This window comes from Hypanus sabinus, chromosome 27 (assembly GCF_030144855.1).
Source record: "Hypanus sabinus isolate sHypSab1 chromosome 27, sHypSab1.hap1, whole genome shotgun sequence".
Taxonomy (NCBI): domain Eukaryota; kingdom Metazoa; phylum Chordata; class Chondrichthyes; order Myliobatiformes; family Dasyatidae; genus Hypanus; species Hypanus sabinus.
The window spans coordinates 29,909,959-29,934,081 of record NC_082732.1 but is presented as its reverse complement, the minus strand read 5'-3'; the positions used below and the strand labels follow the sequence as shown (position 1 = coordinate 29,934,081).

The window sequence follows — 24,123 nt, the reverse complement described above, 5'->3', positions numbered from 1 at the left end:
GAGAGATAGCAGACTGATGTAAGAAACAAAAAGCTGCAATAGTAGGGGATTTTAACTTTCCATATATTGACTGGGACTCCCACACTGTGAAAGGGCTTGGAGTTTGTCAAATGTGTTCAGGAAAGTTTTCTAAATCAATATATAAAGGTACCTACAAGAGAGGATGCAATACTTGATCTCCTATTAGGGAACCAGACAGAAGTATGTGTAGGCGAACATTTTGGGTCCAGTAACCATAATGTTATTAGTTTCGTTAATTATGGATAAGGATAGGTCTTGTCCTCGAGTTCAGGTTCAAAATTGGAGAAGGGCCAATTTTGTGGAAATGAGAAAGGATCTAGGAAGAGTGGATTGCGATAAGTTCTTTTCTGGCAAGGATGTGTTCAGTAAGTGGAAGGCCTACAAAGACAAAATTTTGAGAGTGCAGAGTTTGCATGTTCCTGAAGAGTATAGAAAATGTAAGAAAGTACTAAAGAAGGAAATCAGGAAGGCAAAAAGACATGAGGTTGCTTTGGCAGATAATGTGAAGGTAAACCCGAAGGGTTTCTACAAGTATATTAAGGGTAAAAGGATAGTAAAGGACAAAATTGGTCCTCTAGAAGATCAGAGTGGTTCACAAGATGTGTGTGGAGGATCACAAGATGGTGGAGATCTTAAACAGTTACTTTGCATTAGTGTTTACTCAAGAAACTGGCATAGCAAAAACGGAAGGAATGGAAACAAGCCGTAGTGTCATGGAACATACAGAGATTAAAGAGCAGGAGGTGCTTGCTGCCTTACAGCGAATAAAGGTAGATAAATTCCCCCGGGCCTGACATGATATTTCCTCAGACCTTGAGAGAGACTAGTGTAGAAATTGCAAGGGCCCTGGCAGAAATATTTAAAATGTCCTTAGCCACGGATGAGGTGCCAGAGGATTGGAGGGTAGCTCATGTTGTTCCATTGTTTAAAAAAGGCTCCAAAAGTAAACCAGGTACTTACAGGCCAGTGAGCCTGACATCAGTAGTAGGTAAATTATTGGAAGGTGTTCTGATATACAAGTATTTGAACAGCCAAGGGCTGATTAAGGATAGTCATCATGGCTTTGTGTGTGGTAGATTGTGTTTAACAAATCTTGCAGAGTTTTTTGAGGGGGTTACCAAGAAAGTAGATGAAGGAAAGGCTGTGGATGTTGTCTACATGGATTTTAATAAGGCCTTTGACAAGGTCCCATATGGAAGGTTAGTTCAGAAGGTTCAGACACTAGGTATCCATGGAGAGGTTGTAAACTGGATTCAAAATTGGCTGTGTGGGCAAAGACAGAGAGTGGTAGCCGATAATTGCTTCTCAGACTGGAGGCCTGTGACTAGTGGTGTGCCTCAGGGATCTGTGCTGGGACTATTGCTGTTTGTTGCCTATATCAATGATCCAGATGATAATGTGGTAAATTGGATCAGCAAGTTTGCTGATGACACTAACATTGGAGGCACTGTGGATAGCAAGGAAGGCTTTCAAAGCTTGCAGAGGGATCTGGACCAACTGGAAAAATGGGCTAGAAAATGGCAGATGGAATTTAATTCAAACAAGTGTGAGGTGTTACATTTTGGAAGGACAAATCAAGGTAGGACATACACAGATGGAAGGACACTGAGGAGTGTGGAGGAACAAAGGGATCTGGGAGTTCAGGTACATAATTCCCTGAAAGCGGCATCACAGGTAGATGGGGTTGTAAAGAAGGTTTTTGGTATCCTCGCATTCATAAATCAAAGTATTGAGCATAGGAGTTGGAATGTTATGATGAGGTTGTGTAAGACATTGGTAAGGCCAAATTTGGAGTATTGTGTACAGTTCTGGTCACCTAACTATAGGAAGGATATCAGTAAGATTGAAAGAGTGCAGAGGAGATTCATTAGGATGTTGCCAGGTCTTCAGGAGTTGAGTTACAGGGAAAGATTAAACAGGTCAGGACTTTATTCCTTAAAGCGTAGAAGAATGAGGGGGGATTTGAGAGAGGTTTACAAAATTATGAGGGGTATAAAAAGTAAATGCGAGTAGGCTCTTTCCACTTAGATTAGGAGAGATAAATATGAGAGGACAAAACTTTAGGGTGAAAGGGGGAACTTAAAAACATTAGGGGGAACTTCTTCACTCAGAGAGTGGTGGGAGTGTGGAACGAGCTGCCATCTGACATGGTAAATGGGGGCTCACTCTTAAATTTTAATAAATCGTATAGATACATGGATGGGAGAGGTCTGGAGGGTTATGGGCTGGTTGCAGGTCAATAGAACTAGTGGAATAAAGTTCCAGCACAGACTAGAAGGGCTGAATAGCCTGTTTTCCATGCTGTAGTGCTCTATGGTCCTATATCAAGTTCAGGTCACATGACAAATGGAAAGACGACTAATAAATTATTTTTAAATAGAACTTACCTAAAAATTATTTAAATGAGTTAATTTATTTTCCAGTTGTCAATGTCAGGGAAGCACAAATTGGGATATTCCTTGAAGAAAGTGCACATCTTCATCTCCACATTGGTGATTCAGCAGCACAGTGCCTATAAAAAGCATTCACCCCCCCACCCCGGAAGTTTTTTTGTTTTAAGCATTGAATGACAATGGATTTAATTTGGCTTTTTTTTGACACTGATCAATAGAAAAAGATTTTTGTGTCAAAATGAAAACAGGTCTCTACAAAGTGATCTAAATTAATTACAAATATAAAACACAATAATTGATTGCATAAGTATTCACCCTCTTTAATATGACACACCAAATCATCACCAATGCAGCCAATTGGTTTTGGAATTCACATAATTAGTTAAATGGAAATCACCTGTGTGCAGTTAAGGTGCTTTAATTGATTGTAGTAAAAATACATTTTTCTCTGGAAGGTCCAACTGCTGGTGAGTCAGTATCCTGACAAAAACCATGCCATGAAGACAAAAGAACACTCCAAGCAACTCTGTGAAAAAGTTTATCAAACAGATAGATATAAGAAAGTTTCCAAGTCACTGAATATCACTTAGAGTACAGTCAAGTCAATCATCAAGAAATGGAAAGAATATGGTACAGCTGTATCTCTGCTGAGTGCAGGTTGTCATCAAAAACTGAGTGATTGTGTAAGAAGGGAACTTATGAGGGCCACCAAGACACCAATGACAGAACTGAGGAAGTTACAAGCTTCAGTGGCCAAGATGGGAGAGACAATGCATACAACTGTTGCCTGGGTTACTTCACCAGTTGCAGATTTATGGGAGAGTGGTAAAGAGAAAGCTACTGTTTGGGGTTGGGAAATCACATGGAATCTTCGCAAGAGTTTACCAGAAAGCATGTAGGAGACTCTGAAGTCAGCTGGAAGAAGGTTCTATGGTCTGATGAAACCAAAAATGAGCTTTTTGACCATCAGACTAAACGCAATGTTTGGCGTGAGCCAAATACCAAACATCAAAAACACACCATCCCTTAAATAAAATATAATGATGGCTGCATCATGCTACAGGGGTGCTTTACTAAAGAGGCCCTGGAAAGCTTACGAAGGTAGAGGGTAAAATGAATAAAACAAAACACCAGAGGAAAACCTGATGCAGTCTGCAAGAGAACTGTGACTTGGGAGAAGATCTGTTTTCCAGCAAGGCAATGACCTCAAGCCACAGCTAAGCAGGAATGGCTTAAAGACAAAGTTAATGTCCTGGAGTGGCCAAGTCAGAGTCCAGACCTCAATCCAATTGAGAATTTGTGGCTGGTCTTAAAGGGCTATTCCCTCAAGATCCCCGTGCAATCTGACAGAGCTTGAGCAGTTTTGTGAGCAGTGTCCAGATGTATAAAGCTGACAGAGACCTATCCACACAGACTCATGGCTGTAATTGCTGCCAAAGGTGCATATATTAAATACAACTTGAAGGGGGTGAGTAATTATGCAATCAATTGTTTTGTTTAACTGTAATAAATTTAAATCAATTTGCCGAAAGCTGTTTTCACTTTGACATGAAAGTATTTTCCGTTGATCAGTGTCAAAAAATCCATATTAAATCCACTGTGACTTAATATTGTCAAAGTGTGTGAATATTTTTCATAGGCAGTGTATATTAAATCCTTGTGTTTTCACTCTCCGTGGGATAAGGTAGACCAAATACTGGAAGCATTACCATTTTTTACAAAATCAGTATCAAACATTGCCAGTGAAAAGCACAGGAAACAATCACTGCTCTATTACAGCAAAATTCTTTCACAAGGTTTAAAAGAACATTCCTATTATGTTTATTTCTTAAATTTATTCTGCTTGTAGCCTCTTAGCAGAAATATATCACATCAATTTATAGTGAATTGACAAGTTGTGGACTGTTTTGGTCCGAGTTCATGCCACCCTCACCATCTGTGACATGCCCTCTTCTCATTACTACCATCAGGGAGATGGTACAACAGCGTGAAAAATGGAATAGGTTTTAGGACCAGCTTCGTCCCCTCTGCAATCAGATTACCAGACAGTTCACAAACACTACTTCTATTCCTTTTGCAAAAATGACCCTGTGAAACTGGGAATTTTGCATCTGATGGTTTATAAAAATGTTTGTAATAGAAATTCTCAAACCCGTTACAGAACCTTTCAGTTGTTCTGGTGTCCCTACTAGTCTTCATCTTATCTTGTGCCAATGACAAAAGTTATTCAACACCATGAGTATTATTCAATAATAAATTAATTTTGCTGATCACCTGTAAAACCTTTTTGGTGACTTCAGTCAGCTTTTTAATTTAAACTGAAATCTTATTGATCCTGGACCTTTTTATTCTCCAAGTTAAAAATCAAATAACTGCCTATTCTACATCATGATTGAAAGATCAAGCTATAATTATTTGTTACAATTGCACAAATAATACAATCCTCTATTTTACAATTAAAAATTAATTTGACCAAATATATTTAGCTTTGAGTTATTGCCAAGTTGAACAACACTCTTTAAAACAGGCATGTTTTTTTTTAAAGGCTCATTTACTTGGGGCTCTCCAATAGTTGAAAATTTATTAAAATATTCAGTAACAAAACTTCAGAGAGATGTCACTTGTTTAAGCAATGGGTTGTTTCATAAAAGTGTTAAATAAATGCAGTATAATACTGACTTCATCAATTCTGAAGCAGCATAACTTCAGTTATATAAATGCAGATCTGGTGGAGAATACATACCCTTTTCCTATCAACACAAACAAAATGCTGGAGGAACTCAGCAGGCCAGGCAGAATCTATGGAAAACAAGTACAGTCAATGTTTCGGGCAGAAACCCTGCGGCAGGACTAGAGTAAAAAAGCATTTTGTGTGTGTTGCTCGGATTTCCAGCATCTGCAGATTTTCTCTTGTTTACCTTTCTTGTATACTCATTGTTTTCAGTAAAACTGAAAGCAGGTATGAACAGAATCTTTTTTTTAAAAAAAGATCAGGTTGAGGACCTTTCCATCAGAAGCAGGAAATGTTAGAATTAAAACCAAATTACAGAGGAAGGGCTGAAGTACAAAGTGAATTTATTGAAAACTAAATGTGGAATGAGAAGGACAGCTGGTGACTAAACAAAAGGAATGTCTGTATAGGGAAAACAGTGACTAAATGGCACAACATTATTGCTGAAGGCTTATTAAATCACAGCTGATTGGAGGATGAGGAGATAGCAAAAAAAATTGCAGGAACTGTAAGGTTTAAAAAATGGTTGTTGGAAATTCAAAATAAATGAGAAGGCTTAAAATATACAGCAGGTCAGAGAGCATCTTGGTAAGGGGAAACTGTGTTAACATTACACATAGATTACCTTTGATCACAAATAACCAATTGAAATTGTTGAGTTCAATATAATGTGAGTTGCAAAGTCTTTTGTCATTCGATATGATGCTGTCCATTGAGCATATAATTGGCTTTCAGAAGCCAAACAGAGGTGAGAATGGGAACTTGTTGGAGATTCTTGCAGGCTAAACAAATGAAGTGGTCACTTAGTCTATATTTAGTATACCTATTCAACAGGAGATCACATTATGAACACTAAATGCAATGTATTAAACTGTTATGGTGTAGAAATGAATTGCTACTTGATCTGTTAGGAGCATTTTGGTCCCTGAGGAATAGAAAGGGAAGAGGTAAAAATGGCAGATGTCAGATCTCCCTCTGGTTGCATATGAAGAGGGGAATGCATTATGTTATCAGAAGAGCAAATCAAGGAGTGATGATAACAATTCCTTTGAAATGCTAAAAAGTGAGGAAGTAAAGATGCTTCTGATGGAAGCACTACATAGTGAAATTGGAGGCAAGTTGGGTGGAAGGTGAGGATAGAGGCAACCCTATCCTTACCCAGGGCAGGAGATTGGGGGCGAGAATAGAAACACAAGAAGTGGAACAGATAGATTTGAAAAACATGTTGATCAGAGTGGAGTTGAAGCTATTAATGTAAAAAGGAAGTTCTTTCAGAACTGTTCTGTAAAGTATTGTTGTTGAAACATTTGACAGAACCAGAGGGGCCAAGAGAATGTAACTAAGTTTTTACAGGACATTAGGAAAGAGTATTATAGTCAAGACTTGTCTGTGGACTTGTAATGAACTGCTGAATGTTACTCGCACTTTCATTTTTTTTCCTGATTTCCAGCATCTGCAATCTGCTTTTCGGATGTTATTGCTGGCTGGGAAAAGATTCAAAGCACTTCATAGTATGGTATTGAGAGGCAGTTCTGTCATTCCTGGTGAAGCTCAGCTTTATAAAGATCTCACCTGAATCACTGAGATCTCAACATGCATATCAACAATTCAAGGGACCACAAAGCAGCCACCTACTCTGCAATATTGGCAGTGTGGCACAGAAGTACATGTCCAGCATTTTGGGAATCCTACCTTTCAGCAATGATGCATTTAAAAAGCTGGTCAAAAGTTCCAGCTTTTTAATTACAGTTTAATTTCTGGTCCTTTGCTTATTATTGTTTTCAGTTGATCATTTGGAGATACACGGAAACAGAAAGAGAACACCAGGGAGTGACTTAAGCTGTTTAGTTTACAATTCCTATTCCAAGTAAGAGTAACTTGATACAAGGCAAGTAGCAAGTACAGCTTCCCTGGGAGAACAGGCAACTGTAGAACCTAAAGATCTCCATCACTGTGGCCTTTTTTGTGCCTCGAATCTGAATTAGTTGTGGACAGAATAATTAGAGATTGATTGCCATCATTACTGCTGCTTCCGTTCCTGTGACATACAACTGCTAGGTTTATACAATACTAGATAAATGGACCATAACTGTTTTCTTTTACTTCTAGTGAAAGGAATGAATTTAACAGAAGTAAACATATTGTAATACAGGTTTCCCCCACTATCCGAAAGTAGAGCGTTCCTATGAAACCTTTCATAAGCCAAAAAGGCGTAAAGTGAAGAAGCAATTACCGTTAATTTATATGGGAAAAATTTGAGCGTTCCCAGACCGAAAAAATAACCTACAGGATATTGACAGGATATTCCCCAGGACCTTGAGGGAAGCTTGTGAAGAAATAGCAGGAGCTCTGGCGGAGATCTTTAAGATGTCATTAGAAACGGGGATTGTGCCGGAGGATTGGCGTATTGCTCATGTGGTTCCATTGTTTAAAAAGGGTTCTAGAAGTAAGCCTAGCAATTATAGACCTGTCAGTTTGACATCAGTGGTGGGTAAATTATGGAAAGTATTCTTAGAGATAGTATTAATAATTATCTGGATAGACAGGATCTGATTAGGAGTAGCCAGCATGGATTTGTGCGTGGAAGGTCATGTTTGACAAACCTTATTGAATTTTTTGAAGAAGTTACGAGGAATGTTGATGAGGGTAAGGCAGTGGATGTAGTCTATATGGACTTCAGCAAAGCCTTTGACAAAGTTCCACATGGAAGGTTAGTTAAGAAGGTTCAGTCGTTAGGTATTAATGCTGGAGTAATAAAATGGATTCAACAGTGGCTAGATGGGAGATGCCAGAGAGTAGTGGTGGATAATTGTTTATCGGGATGGAGGCTGGTGACTAGCGGGGTGCCTCGGGGATCTGTTTTGGGCCCAATGTTGTTTGTAATATACATAAATGATCTGGATGATGGGGTGGTAAATTGGATTAGTAAGTATGCTGATGATACTAAGGTAGGAAGTGTTGTGGATAATGAGGTGGGTTTTCAAAGCTTGCAGGGAGATTTATGCCAGTTAGAAGAATGGGCTGAATGTTGGCAGATGGAGTTTAATGCTGAGAAGTGTGAGGTTCTACATTTTGGCAGGAATAATCCAAATAGAACATACAGGGTAAATGGTAGGGCATTGAGGAATGCAGAGGAATCTAGGATCTAGGAATAACAGTGCATAGTTCCCTGAAGGTGGAGTCTCATGTAGATAGGGTGGTGAAGAAGGCTTTTGGAACGCTGGCCTTTATAAATCAGAGCATTGAGTACAGAAGTTGGGATGTAATGTTAAAATTGTACAAGGCATTGGTAAGGCCAAATTTAGAATATTGTGTGCAGTTCTGGTCACCGAATTATAGGAAAGATATCAATAAATTAGAGAGAGTGCAGAGACGATTTACTAGGATGTTACCTGGGTTTCAGCACTTAAGTTACAGAGAAAGGTTGAACAAGTTAGGTCTCTATTCATTGGAGCATAGAAGGTTGAGGGGGGATTTGATCGAGGTATTTAAAATTTTGAGAGGGATAGATAGAGTTGACGTGAATAGGCTGTTTCCATTGAGAGTAGGGGAGATGCAAACGAGAGGACATGATTTGAGAGTTAGGGGGCAGAAGTTTAAGGGAAACACGAGGGGGTATTTCTTTACTCAGAGAGTGATAGCTGTGTGGAATGAGCTTCCTGTAGAAGTAGTAGAGGCCAGTTCAGTTGTGTCATTTAAGGTAAAATTGGATAGGTATATGGACAGGAAAGGAGTGGAGGGTTATGGGCTGAGTGCGGGTAGGTGGGACTAGGTGAGATTAAGAGTTCGGCACGGACTAGGAGGGCCGAGATGGCCTGTTTCCGTGCTGTGATTGTTATATGGTTATATAGTTAAATACCACATAAAACCTAAAATAACACAAACATATAGTAAAAGCAGGAATGATATGATAAATACACATCCTATATAAAGTAGAAATAATGTATGTACAGTGTAGTTTCACTTATCAGAATCGGGAAGATTTAGCCAAAACCAATTTGTAGAGAGAAAAAAACATCGGCACGTACACTCACGTGTACACACCTGCCCATGCAAGGCTTCATGGTGGTCTTTCTCTGGGAAAACACAAGTTAAAAGCCAGCGCCTTTTTTCATAAAAGCAAAAATCCTCTTCGGATTTCTTTCAGTTAGCAAAAGCAGGTACTAATGTAGGTCTTTCGTTAAAGCAAACTTTTGTACGGCAGGGGACACCTGTACTGATCAATGAATCCACCTTCATGTCCAAAGAGCATTGCAAAAGGCAAGAGGACCAATACATTCAGAAATATCTACATCTAATTAATGAGAATACATCACACATTGCTTTGCTCATGTAATAGTCATTCACAGAAACAAACAAGTTCACCAGTCGAAGTATGTTTTAATCAACCTCTAAGCTATACAAAAATAATTATAAATAATTAAATCTTTACTGAATGGCACACTACGAACCACTGATAGAACAGTTTGATTCAAAAACCTTGCAGGAATACAATTTAAAATTTAGGTAAGCAAACACAACTTTAAAGTTCAACCAAGAAAAGGGATCTATGGGTACAGTTTGTATTATATATTTTCTTGAACAAACCATTAGCAAATTAATAACTTTGGTTGCTATGTTGCATAACTGTATACAATACAATGTAATGGTACAAAGGAATTATTTTACCCAGGGTGGAGTTATAATGTATAATGGTAGGAAACAATTATCAAAATTTGATACATTAATATTAGCTATATTCTTAGTTAATTATTACAAACAGCAAATTATATATTATATGGCATAATAAACCAAAATTTAAATCTGGAAAGAGACTTAATGGTTAAAGAGAAGTAATGGTTAAATCGTATTAATACAAACATGTCTTCATTATTTTTTGGCATTGCAACCATATATAATGAAAAGTCTGGCATGATGCACACACTTTCTGGATCAAGGAAAAAGGAAATAAAACAAGTGATTTTATTAAGTCAAATGACAGCAATGCCAATCAGTTTTGGTTCTCAAATACTTCCTATTGAAGAAACTACAAGACAAACATGGATCAATACAGAGAAGCAAAATATTTACTTAATTTAATACATTTCAACACTGGAATCATTGAAATAAAAATATTATTGAATGGAAAAATAAACATGAAAAAGTTGCAGAAGTTTACAGTTGAGTATGCAATAACGACCTGATGATTGACAAGGCAACACAAAGGAAATGACTTGGCAATTTTTTCCAAAGGGATGTGTTTCTATCGTTTTAATAATAAGTGCAAGTAGATAAGAAATGAAACAGTGAAAGTTGAAGCACTTGTCAACATTCCAATGATGTGAAGTATTCTCATGTTTATTTTTTCAGAATATCTTTACAATTTAATTGACTTGTGGTTTATTTATTATCGAAGCATGTATCCTAGACAACCCTGAATCTGTATTTCTTCAGGTAGCCACGAAACAAAAAAAGAGACAGGAAAGTCATTCAGGGAAAAAAAACATCAAACCCAGCCCCCATACAAATAAGAACAGCATTCTGATCATTAACACCCCATTAACATATTTCTTCAATTTAAATCTAAATAGAGGGGATGAGAAAAAAGATATAAAAATTCAGATTATCCAAAATTCAAGTTGATCATTAAAATCATTCCCAAGTTACTCTTCCACTTCTTTAACATTTGTCTAACTGCAGGTTCCACTCTCCTTTATTCAGCAAGCATCACTGCCCAAAAACATGCTACAACTGTAACTGAAACTTGAAGGTTTAATGTCATAGGGAAATAAGGCCTCAAAGCCAAAGAAACTAGCTGTCCTATACAACTAATTACAGAGCTACATAATGTACTTAATGCTACAGAACAAGTACATGAAGCTTACATCAGCCTTTGTCTCATATGTATACTGTATACACTTATAAAATTTCAATAGCATCTTAAATAACAACCATGAAAAGTTCCAACGCCATACAAACTTTGAAAAAGCTATCAAATAAGTTCAAAATGAACATGTACATATCCAGAAGTTTAACATATGAAAGATACATTTCACTAGCCAAATATTGGGCCAAGCTGAGAACAGATCAAATAGCCCACTCTATCACTCCAAATCCTTAATACCTGTTTTTCTATCCTACCAAAATGAAGCTAATTTTGGAGGTATGTTTTCAAAATAGCATCTGCTGATAACACATTGATTAAATGGGCATTTGTTAGATGTGGGCCTTCAGTTGAAGTTATTTGCATACAGATGACATCATGCATAGCCCTAGCTGTACTAGTGTACCCAAACAGACCTGAACTGTTATCAGCAACAGAAATGCCAACCCAATTTTTTTTTTGCTGAAGCTAACAGCCAATTTAAATTTATGATATTATGTAGCCAAGACCAGAAAACAAACTGGAACTTCATTTTTGTGCATTTAATATTCTTCAAGCAGTATACCATTAGACAGTATTAATTTCACACAGGGAAATTTGATAACGATACCTCTGGTGCCACAATTGGTTGGATCAGAGTTATATAATCTATGTTTAATCCACAATGACAATAATCTACAGCTAATAACCACTTTAAAAACGTAAGCAGCCGTCACCTCTCCCGAAGGACTGAACTGTATGTGAATGAAAACAATACTTTACAAGCCACAATGATATGCAATATGTTAATGTTCCCAAAAATGGAATACAACCTGCATTAATTGTCCAAGATATTTCAAAACAATACTTATTAGCCATCAGGCTTCTATAGTTTTTGTTTTTCAGGAACATGCCACTTGTTGGTAGTGATTTTCATGTGAATGCATTCGTAAGCACTAACTTTGCCTTCATCAGTGGACTAATAAGCTAACAAACATCAATGATCTAATTAGTAATAACGACAACACAAATTTTTCCAACTATGTTTGCCATCAATGGAAAATCTTTGGTTGAAGAAATTCACATATTTTAAATTGCTAAATTGGATCATTCAAACTAAATTCTCCTTTGAAAAGCCAAATCAGTTGACTGTATAGTTCAACTAGGTGCAGTGAATAATCATGCATTATCTGTCTATTCTTTTACCGTACAAAACACTTAACTATATTCATGGCCAATTAAATGTTTCTTCTTCACCATCCGACTTCCTGGGGCTACTCTTACTCAGTTCCCCAAACTAATTGATTGGTGCCAGCACGAGGAAATCTGCAGATGCTGGAAATTCGAGCAACACACACAAAATGCTGGTGGAATGCAGCAGGCCAGGCAGCATAAATAAGAAGTAGGACAGTCGTCATTTCGGGCCGAGACCTTTGGTGCCAGTACATTTTCACATTATATTCTCTTCACAGTTTCCTCCTCAAGTCAAGAATTCACTTTGGCCCAGTATGTTTCTACATATTGTTATCATCTGCAGACAAGAAATTTTCAACCTTACAAAAAAATGTATCTAAAACTCTATTGCTCTTTCTCTAACTTAGGTCATCTTGCTGAACTATCATGAGATCACAAGTTAAATAACATAACAATTTTGAAATATCCTTTCTTATTTTCAAATCTCTTCAAGGGCTTGCTCACCTCCATAATTTTCTCCAGCACAGATCTCAAAGATACTCACATTCCTATATCTGGTCCCTTGATCATCCCAGAATTTAAAAGCTCCTTGATTATTGTCCTTAGCTATCAAACCCTTAAAAACTTTGGAATTATCCTTCGAAAATATCTTTTTACTCTCACTCTATGATTCTCAAACCATAAAATTTTAGCTAGGTTTTTGGTCATTCACCCATGAAATTTCCTGTGTTGCAGTATTTTTTTAAAATTATAACATGCCTGTTGAAGCATTTTGGGGCAATTTCAATTAAAGGAGTTTATAAAATCAATTCACGATGAAATGATGACAACTAGTTCTCCTGCTAACATACCAGTTGTTGTCAACAAACCAGTGATTGAAGAGGCAAGTGATTAGGTGGTGAATGGGGTCCAATTAACAAAGCTCTTTCTTCCCAAATAGTGAACCTCAAGTGTTACAGGAGCCACACTCATCCAAGCATTCCATCACATTCCTAACTATCTTGTGAAGTTCAAGGGTGTGTGAATTGTTGCAAGATATCCAGCCTTGGACCTGTTCTTACAGCCAGCAGCTATATGGTCCAGTTCAGTTTCAGATTATTGGAAAACCAAGGAAGCTGACATTAATGGCACTTTTTTTGAATATCAAGGAGAGATAATTAGAATCTCATGCTGGAAATAGTCATTATGTGGCACTTGTGCAATATGAATATTAATTGACAATAATCATACCATGCCTGGATGTGATTAAGATCATGCTCCATACAGGTTTGGGCTACTTCATTATCTAAGCAGCATGAATATAATCAGTAAACTTCCCCACTTTTGACTTTGTGTTGGGAGAAAGGTCATTGATGAAAATCTGAGCAATCAAAAACATATTTTAGTGTGTGAAGAATTATTCCAGTAAAGATTTTCTCTTCACTTTCATTGTCTGCAAAATCTTTCAGCTTCCATAATGCCACATGTCAAGCACAGTCACTTATTTCACTTCATCAAAGCTAGTCACAAAGCTGCAGAGGTGTGGAGGGAAATATTCCTATGTGTTCATTAGTCCTAGAAAAATTATTGTTGAACTATGACATAACTGCACATTCAACAATATCTGGGTCAAGAATTCACAGAATGTACTCAAAAACCCCAAATTTGACTCCACTGCTCTCCTTGCCTTTATACCCAAATACTTGTTCAATCAAAGGAGGAGATAGTTGAAAGAATGACCTTGTTTGTTTCTTTATCTAAAGCATTTTAAGCAGCTAAAGGCATGATTTTGTAAGAGTAATGACTAAAGCTACATTGTCATGGCTAGAAGTTATGTTTGTGAAAGAATACCAGTAAGGTTATACCACCCATGGTAAACTGACAAAATTATACCCAGATAGGGGTTTATTCTTGTATTCCATGTATTGAATGCATAGGTATATAGCTCTACCACAGAATTACATCCTACAGAAAAACCAAGCTCCCATCCTTTGCACTTTGTCCGCCATATCCAAATTTTCGTAAATGCTTAATTCCTTTTACTAATTTTCTCCTAAATGAGTCATCCAAGATATTTTTTCACTTAAAAAAAGATTCCCATCATATTTCAAATTTATCTTGTCTGCCTCCCATGTACATTTAAACATTTTTCAAAAAGCAGCCTGGTTTACTATCAGTAAACTCAGATCAAATATTGTAGGTAACAGAAATTAGGAATTTCATTCCTTCTATGGCCCAAGAGAAATGAATTTTGATATAGTTAATTGAAAATGATAGATATTCAGTTGGTTAGAACCAGGAGAACAGAGCTGGCACACCACTATTCCACAGCACTATACAACCTGCTGCAATAAGAAAGAAAAGCTTCTTCCAGAAGATATAAAACTGCAATTAATGGTTGTCAGCAAGGATAACTAACTGCTGTAACATAAAGTAAGAACTTCAATGATTTAAACAAAACATTTTAAACAGTATATTTTTACAAATATATAAAAGACTGTTAAGAGCAAGCAAGGCTAAACAAACACTCTAGTTTAATTCCCTTGAGTGCACTGTAGCCTATAGTATACTGCTACTATTTGTATTCAATATTATAACTTATAATATTGCACATGGGTGATTTGCAGTTTAAAAACAGTGAAATGGCTTTCAAGACTTTAGTTCCCTAACCCTGTGTTGAGAAAGGCAAATGTAAACGCTACAACGTACTAAACCTCATAACCCAAACAGCAGTCCCAAATGGAGAAATGGCAAAAATCGATTATTTTAACCAAACTCAACCTGGACCGGCACTAAGCACTCTAAACAAATTAAGTTTTAACACATTATCGATAAAAATATTCTCAACTAAAAATAACTTTACATCATTTTCCACTAGTTTTGTTTTCCTTCTTTTGAAACAGTGAATAAACTAATTCATAAAATTACTAATCCAGAAAAAAAACACGAGACATCCAAACAGTTTGATAGAAATTCCCATAATGGCCAAATAAACATGTAGACCACATCTACAAGACTGATATTTCCTGCCACTAAAAAATCATAAGAAATATAAGTAGCCAAATCAATTCCTTGTGGTCTGTTGGATTACAAACAGGAGAAAATCTGCAGATGCTGGAAATCCAAGAAATACACACAAAATGCTACAGGAATTCAGCAGGCCAGGCAGAACCTACGGGAAAAAAGTTGACATTTCTAGCCGAAACCCTTTGGCAGGACTGGAGGAAAAAAGCTGAGGACTAAATTTAAAAGGTGGGAGGAGGGGAGAGAAGTACCAGGTGATAGGTAAAAGCTGGAGGGGGGAGGGATGAAGTAAAGAGCTGGGAAGGTGATTGGTGAAAGAGGCAGAAGGCCATGGAATAAAGAAAAAAGGGGAGGAGTGGCAGAGGGAGATGATGGGCAGGCAAGGAGATGAGAGAGAGAAAAGGGGATGGGAAATGGTGATGGAGGAGGGATGGGGGAATTACCAGAAGTTTGAGAAATCAATGTTCATGCCATCAGGCTGGAGGCTACCCAAACAGAATACAAGGTGTTGTTCCTCCAACCCAAGTGTGGCCCACTTGTCCAGCTGGACCCATTGTTTCGGCCATTTCTTGCCCCTCTGAACTCATATTGGCATACCTCAACTGTTTTATCCTTCCTAGTTCAGTCCCTTCCTACCTACATTCATGACACCTCACACACTCCTGATCTTTTCAAGGATTTCATGTTCCCTGGCCCCCATCATCTTGTTTTTACTATGGATGTCCAGTCCCTATATACCTCCATTCCCCACCAGGAAAGCCTCAAAGCTCTCTGCTTTTTGTCTGGACACCAGACCTAACCAGTTCCCCTCCATCACCACTCTCCTCCACCTATTGGAACTTGTCCTCGCTCTAAATAATTTCTCCTTTGGCTCCTCCCACTTCCTTCAAACAAAAGTAGCCATGGGCACTCGCATAGGTCCCAGCTATGCCTGCCTGTTCATCAGCTACATGGAACAGTCTATGTTCCAAGCCTACAATGGTGACCATCCCGCACTTTTCCTGTGATACCTCGACGACTGCATTGGTGCTGCTTTCTGTAACCAATCTAAATTCGTTGACTTAATTCACTTTGCCTCCAACTTCCACCTTGCCCTCAAATTCACCTGGACCATTTCTGACAATTCCCTTCCCTTTCTCAGTCTTTATCTCCAGAGACAGCTTATCCACTGATGTCTATTACCAACCCACGGACTCTCACAGCTATCTTGTCTACACCTCATCCCACCCTGCTACTTGTAAAAACATTATCCCCTTTTCCCAATTCCTCCATCTCCATGGCAACTGCTCTCAGGATGAGACTTTTCATTCTTGCACAAAGGAGATGCCCTCCTTTTTCAAAGAAAGGGGCTTCCCATCCTCCACCATCAACGCTGCTCCAACTGCATCTCTTCCATTTCACGCATATCTGCTCTTACCCCATCCTCCCACCACCCTACCAGGAATAAGGTTCCTCTTGCCCTCACCTACCACCCCACCAGCTTCCATGTCCTGCACATAATTCTCAGAAACTTATGCCACCTTGAACGGGATAACGGGATCCCACCACCAAGTACGTCTCTCCCCCCCCCCCCCACTTTCTGCAGGGATCGCTCCCTACGCAACTCCCTTGTCCATTCTTCCCTTTGCAGTGATCTCCCTCCTGGCACTTATCCTTGAAAACGGAACAAGTGCTGCACCTGCCTCTACACTTACTCCCTCACTACCTAAACAGTCCTTCCAGGTGAGGCAACACTTCAACTGTGAGTCTGTTGGGGTCTTATACTCTGCTTTGTGCTCCTGATGTGGCCTCCTGTATATCAGTGAGACCCAACATAGATCGGAAGAATGTTTTGCCAAACATCTACGCCATATCCACCAGTGGCCACCCATTTTAATTCCAATTCCCATTCCCATTTCAATATATCCAACCAAGGCTTTCCCCACTCTCATGATGAGACCACACTTAGATTTGAGGAGCAACACCTTATATTCATTTTGGGTAATGTCCAACCTGATAGCATGAACATCGATTTCTCAAACTTCCAGCAATGCACCCACTTCTCTCCCTTCACCATTTCCCATCCCCTTTTCCTTCTCTCACCTTATCTCCTTGCTCACCCATCACCTCCCTCTGGTACTCATCCCTTTTTCTTTCTTCCATGCTCTCTTTCACCAATCAACTTCCCAGCTCTTTACTTCATCCTTCCCGCTCCAGGTTTCACCTATCACCTGGTGTTTCTCTCTCCCCACCTTTTAAATTTACTCTTCAGCTTTTTTACTCCAGTTGTGCTTAAGGGTTTTGGCCCAAAACATTTTCTATACTTTAGTCCATAGATGCTGAGTTCCTCCAGCATTTTGTGAGTGTTGGCATGTTGGCTATTCAATAAGATCTTGGCTATCTTTACCTCAACACCATCCTCCTGCACAAATCCAAAATCCCTTGCTCCCTTAATATCCAAAAACACATCAATATCAGTCTTGCATACTCTCACTTACTGAGAAGGCACTGTACTCTGTGGAAGAGTATCTACAAGATTTGCTATCTTCAGAGTTGAAGAAATCTCATCTGTCCTGGTTACCAACCCTTATTTTAAGACTTGAGTCCCAGTTCTCAAATACCCTTGCTAGGACAAGCATCTATCTAGTCATCATGGCAAGAATTCTGTTTGATTACCTCTCATCCTTCTGAAGGCATAGTTTTAGACAGCTTAATCTATCTTGGGCAATTCCATCTTCATCCCAATGAGCCTTCCTTGCACATCCTCTATTGAAAGTATATTTTCCTTTGGATAGGGAGACCAGGACAGTACATGATTTTTGGCATTTTTCCTCATTTAGAGCATGTCATATTTTCCCTTGATTCAAATTAACTTGCATTAAAAGCTAACATATGATTAGACTAAGTATTCATGTACAGAGATAATAACACCATTCAATCTCTTCTGTTTTACAACAGGATTGTTTTCTGTTTCTTTCAAAGTGAATGCCCTTACATATTTTCCCTTTATATAGTCAATCCATCATGTCCTTAGCTGTATACTTACCCTGCTGCAATGTTCATGCTACCCATCACTGCACATCTTCCTTGAAATTCACTTAACTCAGCTTTAAGTTAACAGCAAAATTGGGTTAGTTAGTTAGTTGGGTTGGTTGGTTTCCTCATCCAAACACTGATTCTAAATTATGAACAGCTAGCACACCACCACAAGACCCTCTAACACTAGTCCCAGCCTCTCAAACTCAAAAAAGGCATCTGTTCCTACAGTTTCTTTCCATTAACTAGTCCTTGAATGGCTAACTTGCAGGTCCTCCCCAAGTTTCAAAAGGATTCTGTTCCTGTAAAATCGGAAATGTGGCCACAAATCAAGACCCCAAATGGAGAAGAAAACTGCAGCCCTGCAGCAGATGGCAAATCCATTTTGCTGGACTCACAACAGTGCATTCATATGTATGGACTATATACAAGTTGGCCGTCTATTGGCTGCAGTTAGGAAGAAGAAAGGGGAAGCAGCGTGAACATATACCAGTTTACATTAAGAGAAATTGATGCTGGAGAAGGTCAGTAGCTTTAAATTCCTGGATGTTAAAATATCAGATGACCAATCCTGGGCCCAGCAGATAGATGCAATCACAAGGAAGGCATGGCAACATCTTTACTTAAGGAGGTTCAGGTTGTCACTGATTCCTCTTGCAAATTCTACAGATGTACCACTGAAACTTATTAACCAACATATTAACCATCCTGTGTTGGCACGTGGCCAAGTGACTAAGGCACTGGTCTAGTGACCTGAAGGTCGCTAATTTGAGCCTTAGCTGAGGCAGTGTGTTGTGTCCTTGAGCAAGGCACTTGACCACACATTGCTCTGCGACAACACCAGTGCCAAGCTGTATCGGCCTAGTGCCCTTCCCTTGGACAACGTTGGTGGCGTGGAGAGGGGAGACTTGCAGCATGGGCAACTGCCGGTCTTCCATACAACCTTGCCCAGGCCTCAGTCATTGAACATTTCAACATTGAAATCGATAAACAGCCGAAGAGAGAGATTAACTATCCTGAGTCATGGTATGGTAGAGCAATTCAAATACAGAGGAATGCAAGAGCGGCTGTCCAGACAATACACATCCTCTTCTACCATCTGCAGTATCTACAGGAGTCTCTGCCTCGAGGGAACATCTGAAGATCCCCATTATCCTTACAGTTTGAAGAAACTATTTCAGAATCAAGGGAATTTTGGCTGGCAACATTTTTAAATATTTACGATCTGCATCTCTGAAAACCTTGGAATTTTAATTTTCTCAAATAAAAATGCAAATCTCTTTCATCCCATCACTCAAGACTTGTTGATCTCCATTTATTTCCAGGAAATTTCCTGACTTCTCATTTTAACTTCATGTGTCACAGTAAGTAAGGGATCTGCATTAGCATTTACCCATTTTTTACTTTTAATGCAATTATAAAATCAAAGTTTTTACACAGCTTGCATATAAAAGCATTTATATTATTTTCAATATTATTTTTATTCTATTTCTGCATTCCTTTACAATGTTCTGGTATTAATTTCTTGTTCTAATGTTTTCCCAGTTATCAGGCTCATTGTTACTTTAAGCAATCACACCTTCCTTTGAGTTAATACCATCTCAAACTAGTCACTAGACATAACTGAACCATATACAGTAATCAGTTTTTAGCAACTTAAAAAGTGATATTAAAAAGATTATGCAACAATATTCAATTGCTAGAAATTTCTCATTTGCAGTCATACTTTTTCTATGTAAATTCCCAACTTAAATTTAAGATCCAGGTATCAGATGGAACCAAATCATCTTCAATACAAATATTATCATATTATGATCACTCTTCCCCAAAGGCCCCTTACCTTCCATGTTATCAGTTAGTTCTTTGGTACTGCAGAGTAACATACCTGAAAAGCTCCATTTCCTCACCAATTACTCAACACACAGATCTTAAAAGCTATTGCATCGGCGCTCCAAAATGCATCTTCCATATTAAATGTGACTAGTCCAGTATACTGTATATGTAAATCACAGTCAGCTATAATTATTACAAAATCATTGTAACATATGCCTCTAAATTCCTAGTTTATACTATGCCCTACATCAGTAATGATGTTTGGAGACCTATGTAGAGCTCGACCAACATTTTTTGGTCCTTTTTGTGCTTAACTCCACGGATCTGATCACCCTTTCTCTCTACTGCCTTTATCCTATTCTTTACTTTGGTCTCATTGGAATCACATTTATCACCTCAGACCTCCTTGATTTCTAAATTTCCCTTTGGCAAAACATTCCTTGTCCCTACCCACATCCCAATGCTGACTTTGGCAACAAACGAGCAATAACAAAACCATGCCACCATCTTATTAGCATTTTTGGTTAATGCCATATTTAGTGAAGAATTGTAAGAATACTTGTGTACAAAAAGGATTATTGTTGCAGAAGCCATTTCTGGGGTCTCAAAGTCAATTTTTAATAATAACTCCTTCCTATTATAATTCCACAGTTAAAATTTAATACATTATTAATACTACATGAAAACTAAATTCTGTAAATAATCTTCATCTTATTTTGTCTCTTCAGCACAAAGCTGTAGAAAGAAATAACAAATGTAGTAGTGGTGGGGAGCAAAAAACATAGTATCCGTTATAAGTTTATGACTGTGATGTTCCTATTACGTGACAGCCTGCAATCATTCTACCTAGGTTATGCATAAAAGATGCTTCAATGAGATAACAAAAGTAGTCAGCATTCAAAGAGCAATACCTCAACACTGTCAACACAGAACTTTTAGAATGGCTGGAATGCAGGTGATAATAACAGGATAACTGTAGGAGGAAGAGAGAAATCTTGATTAACTTGCAGTAACTCGTGATGAAATAGTACGTTAAATGAAATGGCTACCACCAACCACTGCTTCTCCACTTTTGAAAGCTAAAACGATTTCACTTCATTGTAAGTGGAAGATTACATTACTAGCAAAATTCCAATGATTTCATTGAGCACCTTAAAACATATAAAATTTACAGATTCTGAACATACCGTAAAGTAATATCAGCCTATCTTGGCTAAATTAGACTGACTACAGTGAATTATTTCCTTTTCTCTTTTATTTTGAGAAACTTGCGTTGGCGAAAGTCCATCATGCAGGACAGCAAGGACAAGTTGAGCTGATCAATCAAATAGTGATTAGATCTCACAAAACTTTGGTTTTAAAAGCATATACACTAACAATTAAGAGAATGCTTGAGAAGGTGAGAAGTTTCACAATTTTAATGTCCAAGGAAGAGGTCATAAATTGGAACATTTGCAACCTGGAAGGAACAAGAAAATGTAGGTTTTATTTTCTGATCTGCTATAAGAAAGAATTCTAGATTTGTGTACTTTCCATTATTGCTATCACTACATGAAATAAAAGTACATTCAATGTGAGCTTCTTAATAGATATTCCTTTGACGTCCATATTTCCCTGTAAATACCAGTAACACAATACTATGTTATGACAGAGTGAATAAAACTACCTAAGGTATCTACATGTTAACAACTTGACAGTGATAATACAGTCCACACAATTTGATTCGTTGGCATTGTTGTCTGACAAGAATACCATAAGCTGTTCAAATACCTGTAGGGGGAGAAAGAAAGATACATAGAACGAGTAGAGTCACTCCAAGTGTGACATATGGTCTGCCTGTTGAAAGAAATACATATTTTTTATAATTAGAATCAAAAACAACTGGTAAAGAACAAAACAGACAATGTAATGATAACCATTAGAATTGATACTGGTTGAATTATTTCTGACAGGAATCTAAATGTTTAGAAGAAACATCTAAATAGGTGCAAAAAGACCGTATTTCCATAAATGATACAATACTTTACATTATATGGGTACAAATAAAGACAGGCTCTTCTGAATACTAAACTAAGCTTCATTTGCATCCACCTCATGTATTACTTAGAAGAGCATCATGCTTTGCATGCCAAACAGCAGCTGTGAAACAAAGGGTTAAGGCTGTCTCCTTCCCAATTCTTTTAAAAATTCCAGGAATGTGTATTCTTGAAACACATTGACAATTAGTACGAGACTTTTTTAAAAAACCTTTACAAATCATTAAAAACAGACACACAATATAGTGAATAATTTCTATTATTGGATAGGTATAAGAAAATCATTTCAGCCCAAATTAAAAATCACTGATATACCCAGTCATATTAAAATTGACTAGCATGCTCTTCAGCATTAAGTGATTTTATTTTTAAAGTATTATACAGTATTTGCTTTAAAAAGGGTAATTTGGCCCTATTTTCCTGCAAATTTCTTCCAATAATAAACTGACAAATCTACATGTAATTTAATAGTTTACTTCTTTAGTTTTTTTCTCTGTAATGTATACGCTATGTTCATATTCTATAAATCTTTCAAGTAAACCAGCTTACCCATTATTTTATGTTAATGGAATAAATAATACTTCATAGTATTTTGAATTTACTTGGAATTACCATATCGTCCAATGCTTTCTTACTTGCACAAATTCTTGTATGTACAAGAAAATTGCAAACTGTTCGGTCTATAAAACAATCAACATACAAAAGTTCATTGTATTTTCATACTTAGAGCTTCAAAACATCAGTGTCTGACAATGTGTTAATTATACTGTACCATTACTATTTTCATTAAAATAGTAAAAGGGAAGAAAATTCAATATGAAAATGTCTTTTAACACGCTGCACTTGAAAAGGAATCCAGTTGTACATATTTAAAAACGAACAAACTTTTCTCAAAGTAAATAAATTGAAGACGTGATCTTTTGTCTAAAACTCGAAATCTACTGGTCTCCATGACAAAAAGATTAATCAAGCAAAATAAAACTTCTGACGGTGATCTTCCATTAATACTTAAAATTTTGTATATCTAACCGCCAACGTTTCAGTCTTCTACAACTATGCTTTAAAGTCAAAACAAATATATATCGGAGGTGACACTTTATATGCAATATCCACTTGTCGACAGTGATTTTGCGAGTTATTCTGGAGTACATTACTTCAAGTATTCCAGTATTTGACAGTGCGAGAGGAGTTAAATCACTTTCACACCAGATAAACAATCTGTTACCGCCCTCTTGTGGAGTTTACCGCCAGCAAATACTAAACAACCTTGTATATTTGATTTTTAAAATATTAATTATTTTTTCTCTCTCTTGAAAGTGACAGTTTGCTGAACACGAAAATTAATTCGGACATTGACTCTATTTCTGTAAGGAAATAGTTTGCCCTTCTCTATACTCCACACATAGCGGTTTTCTATATTTACGATAAACCGTTTTTGCTCCATTTGCAGCGCTTCACACCCCCTTGTTCTGTCAGATTCAGCTTTTTTTCGTCGTCCAGCAGGTTGTCATCATAAATAAATATTAAATACCAGTGATATTTTACACACACTTATATTTTTCTCCCAACCCCTCCTCCTTAGACCCTTACCTTCCGGCTTCTTTTCGGCAGCCATTTCAGTCCCCCACTTACATCCCTAAACCCGACCGCCGGAGAAACCGCCGCTCAACCAACCTTGAGCACCGGGCACAGAACCCACCCCGCCCCCCTCTTCGCTCCCTTCCAATGGCGACCAGATCATTGGGCCGACCGCCCCACCCTCCCGCCTCTTCGCTCGTCGGATCGATGTGCTATTGGTTGGGACGTAGGTCCATCATCGACCTGGAACTTCCGGTTATCGGGTTAGGTTGTGACCGCCCAGAAAGGCGTACGCGTTCCTTGCGTGCGTGTGTCCGCGCGCGCGCGCCTCTGGCGGGGGGGGGGGGGGGGGAAGAAAATTCTCCTCGCGCTCGCGTGGCCAAGAGTAAATCTCGTGAGATTTGGGGATTTCATTCCCAGTTCCCATGACTGAACTAGTAACGACGCATACGAACAAGGTGGGCCGTAAATATCAGC

The 24,123-nt window shown here is 38.0% G+C and overlaps 1 protein-coding gene across 4 annotated transcripts in view; it reads right to left on the bottom strand.

The window, feature by feature from the left end:
- Positions 1-23,736, bottom strand: part of camta1a (calmodulin binding transcription activator 1a) — a 1,215,621-nt gene extending 1,191,885 nt beyond the window's left edge. For all 4 annotated transcript variants that reach the window (XM_059952154.1, XM_059952156.1, XM_059952157.1 and 1 more), the window contains exon 1: positions 23,659-23,736. In XM_059952154.1, the coding sequence (XP_059808137.1) occupies positions 23,659-23,683 (25 nt within the window). In that variant the 5' untranslated portion in view covers positions 23,684-23,736. The remainder of the gene's footprint in view (positions 1-23,658) is intronic.
- Positions 23,737-24,123: the final 387 nt, after the last annotated feature.